The sequence below is a fragment of the Ambystoma mexicanum genome, chromosome 5q, assembly GCF_040938575.1.
Source record: "Ambystoma mexicanum isolate Mex_15411 chromosome 5q, UKY_AmexF1_1, whole genome shotgun sequence".
NCBI lineage: Eukaryota > Metazoa > Chordata > Amphibia > Caudata > Ambystomatidae > Ambystoma > Ambystoma mexicanum.
This window is the reverse complement of record NC_090933.1, coordinates 420,038,779-420,059,731: the sequence shown is the minus strand read 5'-3', so window position 1 is coordinate 420,059,731 and position 20,953 is coordinate 420,038,779. Positions and strand designations below refer to the sequence as shown.

The 20,953-nt window shown below is 46.1% G+C and overlaps 1 protein-coding gene across 2 annotated transcripts in view; it reads right to left on the bottom strand.

Moving 5' to 3' along the window:
• LAMA3 (laminin subunit alpha 3) overlaps nucleotides 1-20,953 on the bottom strand; it is a 1,348,901-nt gene that overhangs the window by 83,972 nt on the left and 1,243,976 nt on the right. For both annotated transcript variants that reach the window (XM_069620910.1, XM_069620909.1), the window contains exons 42-47: nucleotides 18,295-18,408; nucleotides 12,764-12,882; nucleotides 6,966-7,046; nucleotides 5,419-5,525; nucleotides 1,499-1,549; nucleotides 1,227-1,378 (exon numbers count right to left, since the gene is read on the bottom strand). In XM_069620910.1, coding sequence (XP_069477011.1) covers nucleotides 1,227-1,378; nucleotides 1,499-1,549; nucleotides 5,419-5,525; nucleotides 6,966-7,046; nucleotides 12,764-12,882; nucleotides 18,295-18,408 — 624 coding nt within the window. The remainder of the gene's footprint in view (nucleotides 1-1,226; nucleotides 1,379-1,498; nucleotides 1,550-5,418; nucleotides 5,526-6,965; nucleotides 7,047-12,763; nucleotides 12,883-18,294; nucleotides 18,409-20,953) is intronic.

Below are 20,953 nucleotides of genomic sequence, written 5' to 3'. Positions count from 1 at the left end.
CCAGTGTCTCCCCTCACCTATTTCCAGAAATCTGCACAGATGTCCCCCGAAATGAAGGCTCTTGTAGATGCATCGATACCCCTCTAGCGCTCCCAGCCAGAAGTCAGTCTGTCCTATGCACCACCTCAATACATCACTGCCCACATTTGTTAGACAAGGCATCCTTGGAGTGACTGGGGCACACATCTACAACTCTAGTTGTGTGTTTCCAAAAGCGTTGATCTGAGAGAGGTGTACCAGCCAATGGGGTGATCAGTAGGTTTGGCGAGAGGCCGAGTGGCTCTGAAAGAGTCCAGGCTGGGGTGCCAGAGATACTTATAGGCCTGCTAAAGAAAACCTTTCCTTTTGCCACAATCTTTTTCCAATAGTTGGCCTCAGGGGTGTGCCTGTAGCCAGCTGGGTTGCGGCCCTTGACACAGCGAGCTCTGTCTTACTTTTCCATGTTGGATGCTGTGTGCATTGCTGTGCCAACAGATAATACACACCACTCTGAACATCTTTAACTTACTTTTGATTTCGCAGGGGTTGAGGAGTGCAAGCTGCCAGGAAGCTGCTCTCCGGCAAGCCCTCGGATTTCCAACTTTGGGGGCGTCATTGTGGAAAGGGCGCTATGATTACCACAGAGGTAGCTGCCAATTGCTCCAGGATGTTAACTAACACCCTGTTCATTGGGGGAAAATACCACCTGACTATAAAATCAGTTCCACCTGGTTACTGCGTTTGGAGAAATGACTGCCGGAGGTACATGCTTTATCGGCAGCAGTAACTATATTACTGCTGCGTATTCTCATCATAGAACAAAATACCGCAGAGCAATGGTTGAAAAATGACTGCCGCAAATCACATTAGCGCTGGCCTTAGGAAGTGCGAAAGAGATATCCGGGTGTTGCAATTGGAAGCAATGATTATGTGTTGAGAGTAAACAGTCAGGTATTCCCGTAGAAGTGATTCATATTGCAGTAGCTCTATCCCTATTCCCCAATTTCAAATGTTTAAGCCAGCTGTCATTTTTACCACTGGTAGTAGATATTTACACTAGATGGTAACTCTTCCACCAGCTGTAGTTTTACTCCAGCTGTATTTACCACTGGTGGTAGTTGCAGATTTCTGGCGGTATTGCATTGTTACTGGCAGCATTTCTCACATAGGACGGGGATATACTCTTGGGCCTAGGCCCACCTTCCCGCCCGCGAGTGCGGGGTGGCAATTGACTGCTCTCCGTTTACCTTGATATCCTTGGTGCGCGCCTCCAGCCTCCGGATCTGCTCCAGCGCCTGGGAGCTGGCGTTGGCGTTCTGCAGCCTGGATTTGATCAGTCGGAGCTCGTCGCCCAGCGTGCCCAAGTCCGCCAGCAGAGTGGTCACACAGCTGTCGCAGGCTGCAAGAAAGAGAGCAAGAAGACTGCAGGTAAAATGGGTGCCTGTGCAGCTAGCTGCACACATGCCTAGCGTCCAGTGAGGTCATTCATAAAGAATGCCCTGCAGGGGGCAGTACTCACAGTCGCAGCTCTGATCAGGGTCTACATCTTTCGGTTCCTGGTTCAGGCACTCTGAAAAAAAATAACAACGTGGTTACGGTAAAGTCACTATGCAATAATACATCACTGGCTATAGACCCCCAGAGGCTGTGACTGCTTAAAAAGAGTGCATTGGAATTCATAGTAACCCGTCGCCTTAGAGCTCCTTTTATCCACGCTATGCATGTTGAAGGATGAGCGGGTTCAACTAGAGTGTAACACTGTGACTGTCAGATGGCACATAGAGCTCTGCAGCAGGTGTTTTAACCACACACACCATCTTTCTGTCTTATTGTAAGCCCTCTGCTACCTTCAGAGCATATTATTGTAAGTAATGCATACTGTGCTTATTCCTATTCGGAGCACATTCTGTCTGCACACTGCAATGAATGCTACACATGACATGACTTGGCAGGTCGTTTTCAAATAGTTTATTCAGGGTGTCGGTGTGGCAGGAGTGGTTCTGTGTTGCAACACGCACAGGATGGTTTCTTCTTAGTACGAAGTCTCGAGGTGCAAACAAGTGTCTCTGGGTTCCATTGAAAGTCTCTGGGTCCCAAACAGAAATCTCTGGGCTCCAAGGTCTGCGGGTCCAACTGGTCCAACTTAAAAACTCTGGCCTCCAATTGAAACTATCTAGGTCGCAAACAAAAGTCACTGGGGTTCATATAGTCCTCTGTTCAGGGACCTCTTCCCTCGATATTCTCCCTTCTCCATTGTTCCCTTCCCACTCTTCATTCTTGAATCCTCCGCCAGCTCCTCTGCTTCATGTTTTCATCTTTTGGGAGACCCTGGGGCGTATGTGAGCTTGCACGGCAGGCTTTAGCAATAGGAGGAGCAGGCGGTGTAACAGCATCTTACACCAGGAGGCCGGCCACCAGAGGCACTCTACAGCCTGACTCTGCTTCTCCTTGCCTCCTCCCTGTCTCCGGGATCTGCATCTAGTCCCCAGCACCCCATCCTTGTCTACCTCCTGGATGAGTTGTAATGGGTCTGTGCCTAAGGGGACCACCTCTGCAGCTCCCCCCACTTCTCCCTTTCTCCTTTCCACCTCTGCAATGCTCCACCACATGCTGTACCTCTACCTAGACTCCCGTCACACCTCTTTGGCACAGGGTGCAATTCCTCTATTTACTTCTTCTCTGATCTTCACCTCTGACCTTCACCCTCTTAACATCCTCCTCCTTCACTCTTCTACCAACCTCCTCCGTGACATACTACTCTGTTTCCCTTGCAATGTCTCCTCAAGCCACCTCCTAAATACTCTACAGCCCTCCTTCCAACCTCCTCCATACTACACTGCTTAAAACCCACCTCCTCTTCTCCTCTGTTGTCACCCCAGCCTACTCCTAACACACTCCTCCTACTCTCCTTCATGTCACTGCTAGCCTCCTTGTTAATACACCCCGCTCCGTTCCGCCGACGTCACCACATCTCCTTTAATACACTCCTTGTTCTAACCCTTGATGCCATTCCAAACTCCTTAAAATACGCCCCTCCTCTCTGCAACTGTCAGTCTCCTCTGTTCACCTTACGTCTTTGTCTCCTCTTTTAGCTCTCCCTCCAACCACCTCACTCCTTCCAGTGTTCCTCCATGCCCCCTCCTTCCGCTCCACTGCCCCTTACTCCCTCTCACCTCCAATCTCCTCTCCAGCGCCTTACAAACTGTCCAGCCTCCTCTAACACTCATTGTCTCTCTTTATGTTCCCACTCTGCGGTTGCTGTGAGCTGGTTCTAACATAGGGGTTGGCATGGATGGTGTTACCGGGATTAGCTGGAGCGCTCACATTACAAGGTTTGAGCATGCGCAGTGGCAGAGAGAATGTGCAGCCCCCCTTCTATTTTTTTTTTTTTTAGAATCTGTTTATTAGTCTTCAAGACACAAAGTACAACCATAACTGAAAACAACTGAAAGTCCCCTCCCCTTCTGGAGGAAGTCTTTAAATAAGGCAGCTGCCATTTTGGATCACAGTAGAGAATGTATTTTGCACACGATCCTTAGCAGCTGCAGTTCTGTCTCCTTGTTTGCTGATGGCACTACTCCTTTTTTAGATTAAGTTGTGGCTGATTCCATACACCCTATCTGAGCGTGTGCATACTGCGCCTTCTCCTTGAGGGGTGAGTGGGCTGAAGAACCGCTTCTCCTGCCTGGGGATGCCTCGCCCATTGGTTCAACTGTGGGAAGGGGCTGCACTTCTTTCTGCCCATCAGAATATTAACTAGGGGAGAGGGCTGGGCTCCCCAAGAGAGTCCTGTGTGGGGGTTTGAAAGTATTCCTGTGGAATATTCCAGTTTTCCCTCTAGTTTTCGTAGCCCAAGAGCAGGAAATGTATCTTTTTAGCCAGATCTGGGTTTTCCTTAAGTTGAAAAGGTAGATGTAGTCTGTCCCTTTCACGGTTTGTTGGCAAGTCCAGGTAGGCTGGGTTAGGGATATTTTGCTAATGTTCTTCTTGACCCTATGGACCCAGGTGGGGATTTTATAAAGGCCTCTTCCTCAAAATATTCCGTTGGTGACTCGGTCGAGGTTTGCCTTCTGGCCCGGTGGATATTGGGAGTCAGGGCTTCTGGATTTTGGGCTTTCTAAACTAGGCTGGGTGACTTGGCCCGTGGATCCCGCTGGTCTTGAGGAACAGGAGATGGCATCTCCAGGTCAATGTGGCAATGATCATGAGGTGACTCTGTAACAGTGTGCACAGGCCGAGGAATACTTGTGTGGGGTGCATGCGTGTGGGCTGTGGGGTGCCTGAGGTGGTTGAGAGTGTAGTGGGGTGTGTGCAAGATTTCTGTTTGTGTGGTGGGTATAGGCATAAACTTTCAGAACCTTTTGGTTATGTTCCAGAATTTTCGGAACATATTTTCTGTACTTGCATTCTGATAGTAATTTGCTTAATTGAATGCACAACATATTTCATGTATGCATATTCTGAGAGTAATCTTGTGTGTTGTGTGTGTGTTTTGGTGGAATTGGGGTGAGGGAGGGTGTCTCTGTCATGTATGGGTGTGTGTGTGTGTGTATGCTTGTGAACTAATGTGTGTATGGGATGGCGTTCGTGTGCACCCAAGGTCATTCCAAGGGTTTTGCACAAGCATATTGTCTGTGTGCATAGTGCTTGGTTCTATTCTGAGCGCATAGTATGCATGTACCTATATTCCGAGTGCATTACCCTTTTGTTTATTTATGCAAAAGAGCACACACGTGCCTCATAGGAGGCTTCGTGGTGCTTAAGAACAATAGTACAATGTTGGATCAATTACTTAATAATCAATCATAGCCACGCATAGATAGGATAGGAATGCCATTGACATAGCATCCAAGCAGCAGCAGACCCAGAGTCCACATAAGTGCAGCAGGAGTAGGGGACTGACATGGGGGGAGGGGGACATGACTTGCTGCAAGGTCCATAGTGACTGTACCAAGGAACACATGGAGCCCCTTTCAGATGAACGCCCCATGATGGGGCCAAGAGAAATATCCATCAGAGGAAAGGAAGCCAAAGTAGGCATGGCAGTCCCCATGCCTTGCTCCCCTACCAAGAATAATAGCTGACTGGCAGGTTGGACAAGCATGTCGATTCCGCTACACTTCTCTTCTCGAATAGCTCAAGTTAATGTCGACAAAACAAGGAGCAAGCTACGAGATGGGGGATGGGTGGGGCACATGGACAGGCGTAACGCTTCAGCCACTACTTAGATTTCACAAGGCTTACCCCAGTTCACAGAGCAGCAGACCGGATACTGGCCTCATCCAGACACTGTCACATACAACCATCTCACTGAAGCATGTGTGTGTGTAATGTAGGTAACTTTAAGTGTTTTCTAGAAGAAGAGTCTTATCTCTGCTGTCACAACATCTCCCTTTCTTTCCTAGAAAACATGTTCGGTTTGTAGGTGATTATCCTTACCTCCGGTCTGCGGGTCGCAGCTGACTGTCTGGCCATTCTTGTCACAGCGGCAGGGTTGACAGACACTTCCATATTTCAGTGGGTTGCCAAAATATCCAGGGGCACACCTAGAAAATTAACCAGGATGAAGAAAACACCAAACATGAGCACATGATTAGTTGCTGCCCTTGTCTTTCATCTTCTGAACTTGGTCTCCTAGCTCCTTTGTTTTGCAATGCCTGGTGACTCAGTGTTGGGCACAAGGCCAGACAAATCTTCCACTTTATGTTACCACAAATCTCACGTTAGAGGATCCGGTGGAGCGTTATACGGCTTGTGGTCTATGTCAGAGTCAAGCCAGACATGCCTTGTGGCTGGAAACCACACATGCTAGTTCATACCTGGTGACATGTGTTAATGAACTCAAGAGGACCAGTATTACGTATCTATGTAGATGATTTGTATAGGGTGAACCGGACCAGCAAGTTGTGGAACAGTGTACAAAAAAGAGGTAAATACAGGGAGAAAAGGTCAGAGGCGGAAGAGGCGCTATCAGAGGGTCAACGGGAGAAGAGAACTTGCTTGAAGAGCAGGCCCTTCAGTCCCTTCCTGAAGTGTTGGGGAGCTGGAACGGAATTCCAGAGTCCGGGTGCGTAGCAGGAGAAGGCCTGCAATCTGGTTCTATCATTCTTGCATTTCCAAGATTCTAGTCTTGTGGTGTGGCCTCCGGTGCAGCAGAGGCCTCCAGAGATGGTGAATTTTTCCGCTCATTAGGATGGAATGTGGTCATTATCTTGTATGGGATGCAGGCGTGTTGAAGGGGATGCCAGACCGGGGTGATGTGGTCTTATTTCTTCAAGCATGCCATGAGATGGGCTGCTGTGCTGTGGGCAGCTTTCAGTGGACCAGGAAGCAGTTGGGGCAAGGCCAACTGCCCCTAAAAACCCATCTCAGTGTTGCGAGCCGCACCATGAATAACAGGCGTACTTCATACAGGCACATGGCTCAGGAGGCTAGCTCAGGGGCAACATGCTCGCCTTGGAAGAGCTCAGGGGCAACATGCTCGCCTTGGAAGCAGGACAACGCAGAGCAACACAGTTTCGATCCCTGGGTCCGTGCTTAGAAACCTCTGGGTATTAAGCGCGTTATAAATAACCAATTAGAAATTATATGTGTAAAACAAAAGGCTGCACGTGCCTGTGACGCTCACCCTACAGATCTCCAGCAGAAGCCTTATCAGTAGAGTTGAAGTGAAACAATAACAGGCGACTCTGAGATTGCCTGAGGGAATGGCGGTCAATGGAGGGAATGAAAAGTGGCGGGCTAGAAGCAGAAGAGGAGGGCGATGGAGAGATGATGGGAAGAAATATACCGAATGAAGGGGAAACAGAAAGGCAAAAAGAAACAAAGCAGAAGAGTGACGGGAGAGTAAATCAAAACACTGCAACAGAAAAGCGATTGTAAGATCAAAGGAAGTGTTGCGCATAAACATGCAGTGATAAGAGGATATAAGATTCTGAATAATGCTAAGCTACAGAGTGGGAAGTGAGAAACACAGAGATACTGACCGCTCACAAGCTACGCCCGCGTATCCTGGTTTGCAGAAGCACTGCATGTTCCTGCCGCTCCCAACACAGCCTGTGGCAAAACTGAAATCAGAAGGGTTCATTTTAGCAAACATGCTCCATCCGTTTTTTAATAGCAGTGAGCCGACTGTTTATGCTGACCATGCGTACACAGAAAGCAGATTAAACCTATCTGCTTCTCCCACTGGCTAGGCATGAGGTCCACACCACTGTATTAGGGAATCCTCATGCACACCCAGCATGAATCACTTTAATCAACAACAAAAAGATTGGATACACATTAGGCCCGGGAAGCTCTTCAAACGTAATAACAGGCATAGGGCCTCATTACATGTTTTCCGGTCCGGAAACAAGGGTGCCGGTAAACTCACCGGCACCCTTGTTTCTGACCGGCAAACTACAAGTCTGCCTGCTGGAGCCACTCTGCTGTGTTGTTAAGGGTGCCGGTGCTCCTGTGTCCCCACTCCCATAGAGTCCGATATCGGAATGGGGATTAACAAATGTACCGGCGCCTGACTTCCCGGCCGCCAGACTTGTAATAGCCCGATGACACCGGAAAGTCAGGCGCTGGTAAATTATTACAGGTCTGGAAGCAACCCGCTATTAGCACTTGCAGGGTTACTGCTGGAGCTGTAATGAGACCCATAGACCCAAGTCAGTGTTTAATAATATAAGCAAACGCAGACAGGATCACCAGCACACCACTGCAGAGCCCTCCATCCGGTGTCCGGCAATAGCTCCACCATCAAACAGTCAATCATCAAGTGCTGCAAGTTTGTCTTTATGGAATTCGAAAGAGACACAAGGGCCTCATTACGAGTCCGGCGGTAACCCTGCCGGTGTTACCGGCGGGTTGCCAGCCGGACTCATGACAGTTTAAAGGCACCTAGACATTACAAGTCCCGTCGGACCGGCAAGCTAGGTGCCGGTAAATGTTGTTCCCCATTCCTGTGAGTTCATGGAAGCACCGGCACTTGATCAGTCTGCCTACCGTGACGGCTGGGCCTGGCTGGGTCAGACCTGTTGGGCCCAGCGGCTCCGGCAGACAAACTTCTAATTTGCCGGTCCAGAAACAATGGTGCTGGTAAGCTTACGGGCACCATTGTTTCCGGGCCAGCAATGTAATGAGGCCCATGGCTTTCATTGGTGTTGCCCAGTGTCAAACCAGTTTCCTTTCTTCACTACGTCATTTAAGATCATGCCATATGCTACAACCCCAACAATTTCACTGGGTTTACTTGTGGGAAGGCTTCATTAAAAAGACTGTCTGGTTGAAGTCGGCGCACTACAAAGGTCCTCACCCCGGTCTAAAGAATCCACTCATGAGGAGCTTGGAATGAAATCAGAATACTGTTCCCTATATATTTAGACACAACAGAAAACGAATGGAAAAAAAAAAACGGACCCCCTAGGTTATGGGACCAGACCAATTGTGACACCAGAGTTTAAGGGTGGCAGAAGACAGCCTTTCACTGAGAAACACTGGGCAATTTGCCTTTCTACCAGGAACAGCTCCAACGAGCTCCTCTGGCCAAAAGACACACACCATGGTGGTGTTGGGCGCTGTGTCTGTGGTTTGGTCCTGTTCCAGATGCTTGAAGGTTTTATTGCAGTATACAATGTGTTGAAGACAGCAACATGCGCAAAGGGCACCTTGGACAGAGATCGCCAATGGACCACCGTCAAGCCACACCAGCAGATTCCACCTGACTGTTCAATGCCCCCTCCGCCCCCCGAGAAGAGACCTCTCCGAGGGTAGGCCCAATAATGGTAGCACTGAATCCGTTCTGGAGCGCACACTCAACAAGTGCTACCCAGACGCCATGTTCACTGGGGTGGAGGTGCCGTCTCGCCATTCTCCTCCAGTGGTACTTCAAGGTGCTTGATGCTGAAGTGTGTGCATGAGGAGAGCAGAAGGACAGTGGAGAGAAGTGAGGGTGGGGGGTTGGTGGCTTCACGATGTCTGAGCTGCTACCAAGGCACCGGCAATCCTTCACCCATACCCTTCCACTTTGTGCCTGCTGGTTAGGGCATTTGCCCGCAGGTTTTTCAGGGAATCATGCCGCATTTCTTACATGACTTTGCAAAGACGGTATTTTCCAAAATAAAATACTCGTACACCCTCTTAGTTAATACCAGGTCTTAGTTTACTTTCAATGAACGGCACGTTTTAAGCAGCAGTGACAGAATGATGCATAATGTGCTTAAACCACACGTGCTCCTCTCACAGCGCATCACAATCCTCATTAAGGGGGGGGGGAGTGGACAAAGAGTGAACACAATTGTGCCTCATTACGAGGTTGGAGGTCGCCTTGCTGGTAAGAGCAACAAGACTACCTCCATACCGGCATGAACGTCCGGCACCGGTGAATGGGCAATTACCAGGGTATCCCGACCCGCCGGACCCGTTAATTGCCCTTTCGGGGTTTTTTTACCAAGGCAAAGGAAAAGGTCGTTTTCCTTGAGAGAAGAGCACACAACCAAAGTCAGAGGAAAATAAGTGCCCTTCTGTTTTTCGAAGACTGCCCAGCATCAAGTCCCATACTCTGATTCCTAAACGCAAAATACGTAGGTCTTTACTCATTTAAAGCTACCGTTCTATTCATTCCTGAGGCCCAGGGAGGTGGAAGCCACAACAAGCTTTTGTTGCAGAAACCTTTGTCCTGATGATGGTAGAGTTTTTGCCATGCACTTCACAAGAAGAGCGTCTTTCGTTGTGGCAGGACTCTCCCTGAGATGTGAACCAATGGTCACATGCTCGAGTTGATGGGTAGCTCCTTCTCCATAATCTCCAGACCAACCTTGGGATCTAAACGTTCCTTTTAAATGTGCCAGCAGATAAGTGCTCTAACGCAGCCATCTACAAGCACACAGAGCAGAGGAAATGGGGGCTGGGAGGATCTTGCCAACAGGGCTGCAGGAACAGCATGTGCAGAGCCAAGCTTCCCTCGTCACTTTCATTCCAAGCGTCAAATCTGAACGTGCTAAACAATGTTGTTCATATTGAGCAACGCATCGACTGAAAAATGCAAGATGTGTTCCAAGCTAACAAGATCAGACAGGTAATGTAATCGCTTCAAGGAACAGCCTTTATAAGGATCGGAACTGGTCGACCAACCTGTCCTGCTCTGGGACCACAAGCAGAAAGCAGAAAACCGGGCGTACCTTGGCAACCGTGTATGGCCACAAAAATAACGTGGTGGTCTGCAAGACTCCTCCGTGCCTTTGCAGAGTGTGGGTGGGTCGGGGGAGCGGGGAAAGTCGCAGTTAAGGTTCAAAGAAAGCCGATGTAACGGAACCTCTGTCTGAGATAAATATTGTAGGGCGGCAAGTTTAAAAATCAATTTGCATTGAGTTTTCCCCAAAATTCTTTTGCTAATTACTTTTGACTTGCTTGGTGGATTTGGATGACATTTTCAAAAAAAAGATGTCTAACAAGGGCTCTTCTAAAGTGGAAATTTTGGGGAATATTGTTAAATGGTTCAAAAGTTATTAGGCAAAGAAAGTGAAGCTGTTTTGGCTATTTGCAATTATTTTCCCATGGACACATGGAGCAAAACTGCTGGACGGATTTGTGCCAAATAAGAAGCAAGTTGGGCAGAGAGAATAACAGAGATTCGTTTTTGTGGTTAGAGGTAAATCCATCCAGTAGGTTTTAAAAACTTTGAAAGTGGTGGGGTACCCGGTCCTAAAAAACCTTTATTTATTCTCCTGCGCAACAATGAGTCTTTTCAGAAATGAAAATCTGCAATTTTTCTTTGGTCGATGCCATCGATTCCTGTGGTAATCTGACTGGAATGTGAAAAAGAAGTGTGCAAGAAAGGATATTTGGATAATTGGATGAGGGAAAGGGACGGTTTTATATCAGGGTAGGAGCTGGGGGGGTGAAAGAGGACCAAATGATTAGTTGGGCACTTTGAGGAGGTCTGGAGAGTCCATTTTTTAGTCAGATAATTTTCGTTTTACCATGGGAATCCCGTAGCAATCCGACACTGGAAAAAAAGTGCATCACGAGAAAGAGCTTGGGAAAGAGGATGTTTGGGGAGAGCCAGGAGAAGTTGCACAGTAAGGGAAGGTAGAAGAACCTTAAAAGCAGGAAGACTACACATGTAAAGTGGCAGTGGAGATGGGGGAGACTTATTTTTCAAGTGTTTGCCCATTACCACGATAATTGGAAAATGCTGCGTGATCACGGTTATATTTCTGAGGGACATTTCGAGGGGGAAAATTATGCGGGAATGAAAATAAATGGGAGGAAGAAGGGGGCCAGGAAGTCTTCTATCATAATTATTCTATGGCCAGTGGGATCTAATTATTTACTAACTAGAGAAGGGGAAATGGGACATGGCCGTAGGTTATGGCTAGTGGCCCATGGTCTTTTAGCCTAATTGCTGCAATATGGACATTTGTCTATGGCCAAAGGTCATGTCTCGTGGGATTCTAACCACTTCCCACACTTGCTGAATTTCATGGGTTTTGTTGCGATAAATTGGTCTATCTTACCTCTGTCTTAACTAAAGTTTTTTTCATTGAGTACATTTATAAAAATCACTGGCAGATTCCCCATTACCATGAAAAAGGGATATCAGACTTTCCGCTCGATGAAACGGATTGCACAACAGGCTTCTTGGCCGCAGATATTACTGTCTGCAGTCTTGCAATTCAAATGGATAATCTTGGGATAGTAGCAGAAATTGACAATCATCCCCAGTCATATGGGAAGCCCCTGGAGCGCCTCCTACTTGTGAATTCTTGTTTCAGTTGCTATTGTGTCCCATGTCTCTGTTGTCAATGGTCGCTCCACACACATGGAATGTGGCTCTGCTCAAATTCAGTGAACTGGAAAATTCTAAAATCTTTGGTGATGCCGCTGGCATGGTGCCACAATGTGCAGAAGCAGTCAATCACTCGGAAGCAAGTGTTATGGTGACACAGTTTAGTTGGTTTAGAAGCAGCCTCACATTATTATCAAGCAAAAAATATCCACCCACTTGCCTCCAGCATATTGGTCAAATGTAGTCCAGAGTTCGAAAATGAAGTCAAGTGCCTCAACAGCCACCCCCATCCCCAATCTGGAACACGAAGGATGTAGTGCCCATGCATAACATAATACTTGTTTTTTTGTGAAGCCACCTGCCCATCTCTAACAAACCGTGAAGGCCAACATTGCAAGTGGGCAGTGTGTGGACTCATTTGATCAAAAAAGTGCCTCCTTTTTTAAAATGATGAACAAAATTCTAACTTGGTGTAATTTGTGTCTGAAACATTGACATTTTGCACAAATAGATTGCACACGAAACATGGCAACATTTCCATTCTATAGAAAGGAAATGACCATCTTAAAAAGACAGGCTTGGGATTCATACAATAGTGTGCAATACATCTCACCGAGAGCTGCCTATATTGCATTAAGAGGAGCTACACAAATAAATTCTATGACAAATTAAAGTACAATCAAAAATGGGTTCAAAGAAGAAAAAGTAGCATATTGTCTATAGAGGGAACGGCAACATCCAAAACAGCACAAACAAAAAACAGATTTAAAGAAATGTTTTATGAAACACCAAGCAGACTAGCCAAGTAGCAAAGGTTAATTAACAAACGTTGTTACACAATGTTCTGTCCATCATGGTTTCTTCCTGCACACAATTGAAAGTCTCTCCAACAGGACATTAGTGTGTGGCTCTGATAATGTAACACTGTAGGGATCACCCTAAGAGAGAGTCGCAAATCACCATTAAAAACTATAGGCCTGCTTTCTTAAGAGCAATGTTCAATACCTGTTGGAGGGGACCGCAAGTGGGCACGGACAGACTGTGCAAGAGCCCTGGAGGGCGTCTCTGGTGAAGCCTTCTTTGCATCGTTCACAGTGGTCCCCAACAGTGTTATGCTGGCAATTCTGAAAGGCAAAAGAGGAAAAAGAATCGAAAAAACACTCAAACCAACTGTCAAGTTGTGATTGATCTGTAATAGCCCATGGGCAGCCGTGGCAGGATTCCGCAGGTATGAAAAACGTGTGTCTGTTTTTAGCTCAATGACAGGCAGTGTGTATGCAGATGGCCAACCACAAACTCTGTTCTTTATCTTCTCTCTACACCCTCCCGAGTGGTCACATTGGTTGACGATGGACACAAATGTAACTGCGGCCGTCTGTAACAAATAGCTCCTTCATGCACAACAGAGAGTTTTGAGGGAGCCTGTACTGCCGGGACTCACTTGATTCAGTCTAAAGGAACTTAACTCCTACAAGTAATTGCAAAAAGACTGCAGACAGGATGTCAATACATCCATTAGACTTGGGTTCATAAGGAAACTACCCGTAAAGACATCAACCACTACCTGCGACCATCTGCTTCGGCGCAAGGTGACCCATCATCAAGATGATGTTCCCTATTCTACAAACCCAGGAGATGATCACTGGATGTTTGCAATGAAACACTTCTTACACCGAACAAGTACATCAATAAGCCGATGCATTTCCAGACAGAGTGTACATGGGATTAGTTCCTAGAATAGCTATACTCGCCTCCAACAGTTGTGCAGTGGAGATTACGTTGCTCACCCCATCCACCTGAGAGGCAACACACAGTTGGTAGTTGACCTCAGTCCTGATGAAGGTTGGCAGAATTGAAGGGCAAGAGATGTCACACCCTATCTAATACCAACCGAAACACGTGTCGACTGTTAGATCTCCTGTAATCTATACAGAGGGACACACCTGTTAATAAGAAAGGGTGCCAGTGCAATATATTCATCGATTTGGATGATATGCTGATATGGTTTATGGTTTATGACACCTTTTTGAACACAGTAGAAAGATTGTGTGTATGTATAGTATGAAAGTATATGGATGATGGGTCAAATGTTATGAGCTTCTTTTAAACATGGATTTTGTTATGAAATGATATGTGATGAATTAAAATCATTTTTTTGTGAATTAATGTAATAGAAGTCAGAGTACATTGTCATCTTTTGTCTAGTTGTCTGTTTTTTGCTATATACAAATACTCTTGGCCATCATCTGCAATGTGGTTGATGTCCGGCTTGCTTGATGGAGGAGTCACATCGACTCAATTTTGTCAATCCTGAATGCAGTTAGGAAGGTCAGAAACGTATAAAGACACAGAGGGAGCGCGGCTGTGGATCCTCCAACAAACCCATCACGACTGGGCCTGTTTTTCTCTCCTTAACAAGTATCCCCTGCATGTAACCAGCAGTATCCCCCTCTCCATGCCCTTCCGAGTGTACTGTTAATGTTCTATCCCTCTGAGTGTATCCTCAATCTTGGACCTGATTACTGTATCCCAATACACACTACGTAAAACATAGCACATACATACAAGGTGCGATAAAACTTGAGCTTTAGACCTAAAGCATGTGGCTAGGCATGGATAAAGCACTGCTCTGCCTCAAACGTGGCTTTATAAGATCAATCTCAATCAGCGTGCTTCTTGTTGGGGCGCGTCCTGTCTCATCCGTGATCCACATGCCCAGACACTCCCTGAAATATGCTGACTTGATTTACTAAAATGCTCCAATTCAGCACACCTATCTGTCTCAACAAATGCCGTCCGTAGATTATGCAGTAACATAATTTGCTGTGGTAAGCAGTTGGCCGTGGCTTTACGGCAGAAATACTGGATGTTTTGCATAAGAGGCTAAAGGAAAGAAGTATGCAGGTGATGGTCTTAATACAGATCAGAAAATATCACTGCTGTTCATCCATATTTCGCTTTGTATAAGCACAGCGCAAAATCCACATCTAATACGTAGTGGCAAGATTTAGTTAGTTAGGCAGCTCCCTAGTGTTACAGGCACAAGCGCTAGAAACTATGTCACGGGTGCTTTTCCAGCCTGAGGACATATGTGCGAGATGTAAGCAAATAGGGCAGAGGGACTTTTTTCACTGTTTTGTGAGGAAATTTGATTAACCAAAGAGGTTTATGTAAACACATGCAAGAGGGCAGTGGATTCCTCAGGTGTGCGTGGCCTTCATGAACCACAGGGTTGACTGTACAAGCTGCTGGACAACGTGAGCTGGCCGAGGTCAGGGAAAGACCATGATACATCTGAAAGCCTTGTTCATCGGATAGCTTAGACTCAAATCTAGTCATAAGGTATGGGAGTTTGGTTCTAGCCTAGACGGGCCGTGATTGACGCTTCCGAACCAGCTCAGAAATAGAATCCTGCATCTGTCGGCCAGAGGACCGCGTAGGCAGTGGTCTTCAGAAAAGGGAAGTGGCACAGTGGAGCCAAGAATTGGCAAGGAACACCACAGCTGCCAGGCAGGGATGGAAGGATGAACTTCTTGTTTAACAGGTGGGGTCCTGAGATGGGTCAATGGAATATGGAGTCAATCTAGTAAGAAAAGATCCCAATTGTCTGAGACAAAAGTCCTAAAGAATTCGTCCCAGTTCCTGGTAGGCATAAAAACCCCCAGAGAGTAAAAAGAAGACATGAGCAGGGTTTGATGGGCACTGAAGTACGTGTACTCCAATGACATTATCTCTGGCTTTATAAGATTCCTAATTTTAAATTGTCAATTTTATCAGTAAGCCCAATGGCCATAAATGGTGCAGATATGTTTTTGCACCTCAGTAGAGGTATGGGCAGAGGACTGCACTATTTGAACTGTCTGATCAAATTACAGGAAATGTGTCAGTATGTGCGTTCTGCAGCCATTATTCGAGGGACCCGAATGCGCGGTGGGCTTGTGATGGCACAGAATCCTGCAAGAAAAATATACCATATCAGGCAGGTCTTTATCACACTTTTTATCACATGAAGCAGAGGTTCAAGGGTTTAGGCAGCCCGTATTTCAAGAGCAATATTGGTGTTCCCTTATTTTACAATGGGGCCACATTTTATGTTTGTAGGGCCTCAGTGGGCCCCTGGTTCCCTCTCCACCGGCGGTGCCCTAGGTAGCTACCTAGAGTTGCCTTATTGCATCCCTGTGTATATCAATATGTACGACACGACGTTTAAAACACTATGGGGTCGATTCATAAATGAGTTACTATGAGTAACTCTGATTTACTCCTGACTTCCTGGGAGTGGGTCAGGCCTACAAATAGTAGCTTCTTTGTGAATGGAATAGCCCTCTTCAAGTTTAAGTCAAGGGTAAGTCAAAGTAAATTCTTCATGAGTTAGCCCCTACCTTCATTGAGCTAAACTGGCTACAAAATACTGGTTTCCGAGCACCCACCTGCACACGCAGTGTGGTAATTTAGAACAATAATTTTTAAGTTCCCTAATTGGCTCTCTGTGTACCTTCCAAGATGTACAAGTAGAATGATTAGTTTGGAGATAGGGTGCCGGAAACAGTAATTTCGTCAGATGATTTTTCAGAGACAGTATTAACCGGTACATCCATCAACAAGATGTAGATAGCACGTGATACCGGCAAGTCAATCTCTAATGTAGGCTGGGCCTCGAGGAACCACCAAAGAGTAAAATCCAGTCAGGTTCTTGGGATATCATCAATGACTACGTATGAAAACGATGGACATGAAATTAATTTCTGCTGCAAATATTTGCATATCCTTACTCACTAAGCACAAGCACATTCGAGAGGAATCATTAAGGGACGTGATCTTGCAAATACGGTCTGGACACTGTGGAAGGTTCTAGAGAGGGGATTGTGCATTTCGGAACAGACGATTTGTCACGTGTCCTGCTTATTAAATCATATGATCTGTTTAGTGGGCGTTACGTTCATTCCACGGTTTCCCTTCTCCTGCAGCTATCCCTGTCCCCAAACTAGATGAACTGGATTCGGAAATCAGGATCTATTGAATCTAGAAGCGTTAGGGGAAGATTCAACTCGTTCATCACACATACATTGTGGGAACTTCCATCCACGATGCATCCTAAACAGTGTTTCTCAACACAACACCTGTCCACCCCCCTACACCGCCCCCTGGCTTTTGGGATGAGAAATCCCTGCTCAGCTATCCCAGCAAATAGCCCTCTACCAGTCAATAAAGGGCTTGCAGACACTATCATATGGCTTTTTTAAAATGTAGCTGTGAGGTGCCTCCTATAATCTAAAATGAATGCACTGGAGTACAGCTAAGAGGGAGATATGATCTGCAGAGGGACACACAGCATGTGGGTATCGTTTAGTTACTAACCCACTAATGTACTGCCGAGGGCCGTGATAAACCATGTGGCCATTCCCACCCACTACCAGCCCCCCTCTGACGAAAAACACATCCTCCTGGGATTGGTTTGAGATCGCTTTATCATGCAGTAACATCAAACGGCATGCTCTAAGTGCCTACCAGTGTTATTTCGAAGCGGTCTTCTGAGATTTAATGGCTTAACTGAAGTTATATTCCGTAGCTGGTGCCACTTGATTTATAAGCAGTATGTGTGTCCTTGCACTGAAGCCCTGTTAAAAACACGCATTGGCAAAGCCAACAGTTTTGGCCTGTGTATAGGTATTTTTACCAGGCACCCACACCATTTTCCAGCTTCTACCATTTTATGGGCTATGAGGATAGCTCAGGGGCAACGCAAGAGTATTAAGCGCGTTATAAATAACCAATTATTATTCGCCTTCACCCATGGCACATTATACAATGATGGGCATTGCGCAGGTGCTGCTCTGTTGCAAGGTGTTCCCAGACTTTTGAGGCAGGACCATGAATCTTGCCCCAGCAGTCCCGAGTTTCAGTGAATATGTTTTGTTTTCTCACCTTTCCTGCAGCTCCGCGGAATGTCCTGCCTCCCACTAGTGGCTCTGGCGGAAACTTGCCCACTTTAAACAGATTTTTGTTTAACTATAGAAAACAGACCCTATGTATGCATCATGAAGTACATTTGCGATGGACACTGATATGTTGATAGACATAGATAAAAAACAATCCCCAACATATACAAAGTGGTATTGCTAGAACACCACCGGCGGTATTTCAGAAGAACTGCTACCATTATTACAGGGCCAGTAGTGAACACTGCACTGGGAGGATGTTCAGGAATACCGTCGGCTGAGGTTGTATTCCTTCTCCAAAAGCTACTCCTCATAATGTGTCCTTTTATACAAACCCCACTGCCACAACCTATCCCAAAAAACCAAACGATTGGCTTTGTCAGTGGTTGTCCTATGTACTTCGGGGCGTGAGCTGCAGGAAGCCACGTGAATCTGGAACTCGCAGGGGCAGCAGATAGGGAGCAAGGGTGCGCCTCTGCAGTGAATACAGCAGGCATAGCTGGAATAGTTTCATGAAAGGATTTATGGAACTCCCCTATACAAGTGTAAATACCAGGCTTCAAGGTACAAAACCTCCACCCTCCGGTTCATACTCACAATGCACGTCCCGGAGGCATCCTGGCAGCGCGTGGAATGCCCATTGCATTGGCAGGGAATGCAGCGTCCGAGGAATAATCCCTTGTGATCTCGATAATGCCCAGGGGCACATTCCTGAGGGGTACACAAAGCACAATATTTCCAAATTATACCATCAGCCGCAGGCTTTGCACATATTCATTCGGTGGCGTTATTTGATGGGAAATGAAGAGTTGGAGAAAGGCCCCGCTGACTTCACAGTGCGGACTGGCTAGCCAGAGTAGCTGTCACCTCTGTGTGCTTGCATACAACTAGGGGCTTCGTGAGTCCACAGATGTGTCTGGTTATTTTTCCCGATGTTCCCGTAAAGGTGTATCACGGGTCAAATATTGTTAATTTCCATAACTCTTACATTCGACAATATACATCTGCATGTACTTCCATAAAAGGCATTCTACATTGACTCCTCATTACCGACTCCTCATTACCAATACATTTTAAAATTGATTTTGAGAAAATACTTATTTTATAATCAAAATGCACAATTATCTTTCAGTTGATCGAACATTCGCACTACTCTCTAATATTCATTTTAAGACTCAATCCGAACGATAACTTGTACATCGCAGGAAATGTGTACTAAGAGACAGCTTGCAAAACATTAAATTTAGGGATAAGATAACATCAATGGGCAATTATTAAATGAATAATGCAACATAAAATGGTATTCGAGCTTGACCTGCAACACCCCAGACAATTTGGGACATCAATGCAACATATGATAAAGTGAAACGTTGTTCCTCTTTAATCTCATGACTAGGTTTTTCTGGTGCATGCCCTAACGTTTGTATGATCTTAACTTACCCTTTGGCAGCGTTCTTCTTGTAATATCCCAATTCCTCGATTAAGATTGAGGATACTACTGAAGGAAAATTAACTCAGGGGAATGGCCCCCACAGTTAAGGATTCAGTGGGAAGGTCCTATCAGGGCCATGGGTAAAGAGTATCAGGGAATGCCCCCCTCCTTCTCCCCTGGCCCATCAGGAATGTCAATTTGAGGTCACCAGGGGTCGCAACCGCGAACCCTGGTAACTCATGTGCAACCCCTGGCTCTGACTCTGCGACCCCTGGTTAAGGGTTGCAGAGGCAGAGAAAAAATGAAAGTAAAGAGGGCTCCCAGATGAGAGTCCTCTTTACAATAATTTATTTTTGAGGTCAGTATGACTTCAGAAACAAATTATTTCTGTAATTGAAATGACTTGAAAAAGCGACCTCACCCCCAACCCTCATGACATGGAAGGCTCTGGCTCCCCTACTCTGCAGAAACCTGAGCAGGTCCCTTGTGTACGTGGAGCATGGGAGCCACACAGGCCTGCCTGCAGAGGAGTTCCTCAGAGCAGCAAAGGATTCGCGAAAGGGTGAGAAAACGATTGTTTTGTAAATGCGTGTGTGTGTGTGCATGCGTGCGTGCATGAAAGGGTGTGTGTGTGTGTATGTATGTCTATATTATGTAATGTGTGCGAGTGAGTGCATTTTGTATATGGGTGGTTTGGTGCGTAAGTGAATGGTGGATGGGTGCAGTGCAAATGAGCATGTGAATGTGTGTGCTTGTGTTCAATGCCTATATGACTTACATGTAATCTTCATTACTCCTAGTTCTACTCTTCCTTGTCCCAACACTTGCCTATGAAGCACCTTGCCTTATATATATAAGTAATGGGACGAGGAAGAGGGATGTGTAGGTAATAATGTGCCAAGGGGCTGATTTTGGGGTTGGAGGAAGAGTTTGGGAGGGAGAGGGGACATGTCAGGAGGGTGGGGCAGGAGGAATTGTGCGCTATCAAGTAGGGGGCATCCATGTTAAAGCAGCCATGATATGTGTTATTAGTGGCTAGACTCACATTTTGGTACAGCAAGTCTAGCCATTTCTTAATTTGGCATGACATTTTCACAGGGCATCTATTATAAAGCAAGCATGATAAGTGTTATTGTCTGTCTAGACTGACATTTGGGTGCAGCCATTCTAGCCATTTCTTACGGCGTCATGGCAGATTTTCTGGGAATCTATAATGAAGTAAGCATCATAAGTTTTATTACATGTCTAGACTAGAATTTTGCTGCAGCTAGGCTAGCCATTTCTTACTGTGGTTTGACAATCTGTACGAGGCATTTATGATAAAGCAATGATGATAGGTGTAATTACCTGGCTAGACAGGCATTTGGGTGCAGCCAGTCCTTACTGTGGCATTTGATATTTTTCTGTGCAGTTATGATAACGTAAGCATGATAAGTGTTATTATTTGGTTAAATTTACATTTTGGTGTTGCTCGTCTAGGTATGTCTTACTGTGGCATGGAATTTTTTACTGTGCATCATCAAGGCAACAGCAAACCCGATATGTGTTATTACGTGTCTGGCCTACATTGTGCAGAATGTTTTGACATGTTTTCTTATGGGGAAATTGCATGTTTAATAGCAAAGCAGTAAGATAGCTCAGTAGGTTGAGTGCTAGATCTGTGTGTGATCTGCAGATTGTAGGTTCAAATCCTGATGAGGCGAGCACAGCCTTTCATTCTTCCGAGGTTGATAAACGAGTACCAACTTAGTTTGGAATGATAATGGTATGTTAATAAGTGATATGCACAGCGCTTTGGCGAAGATGCTATATAAATAGCAAATC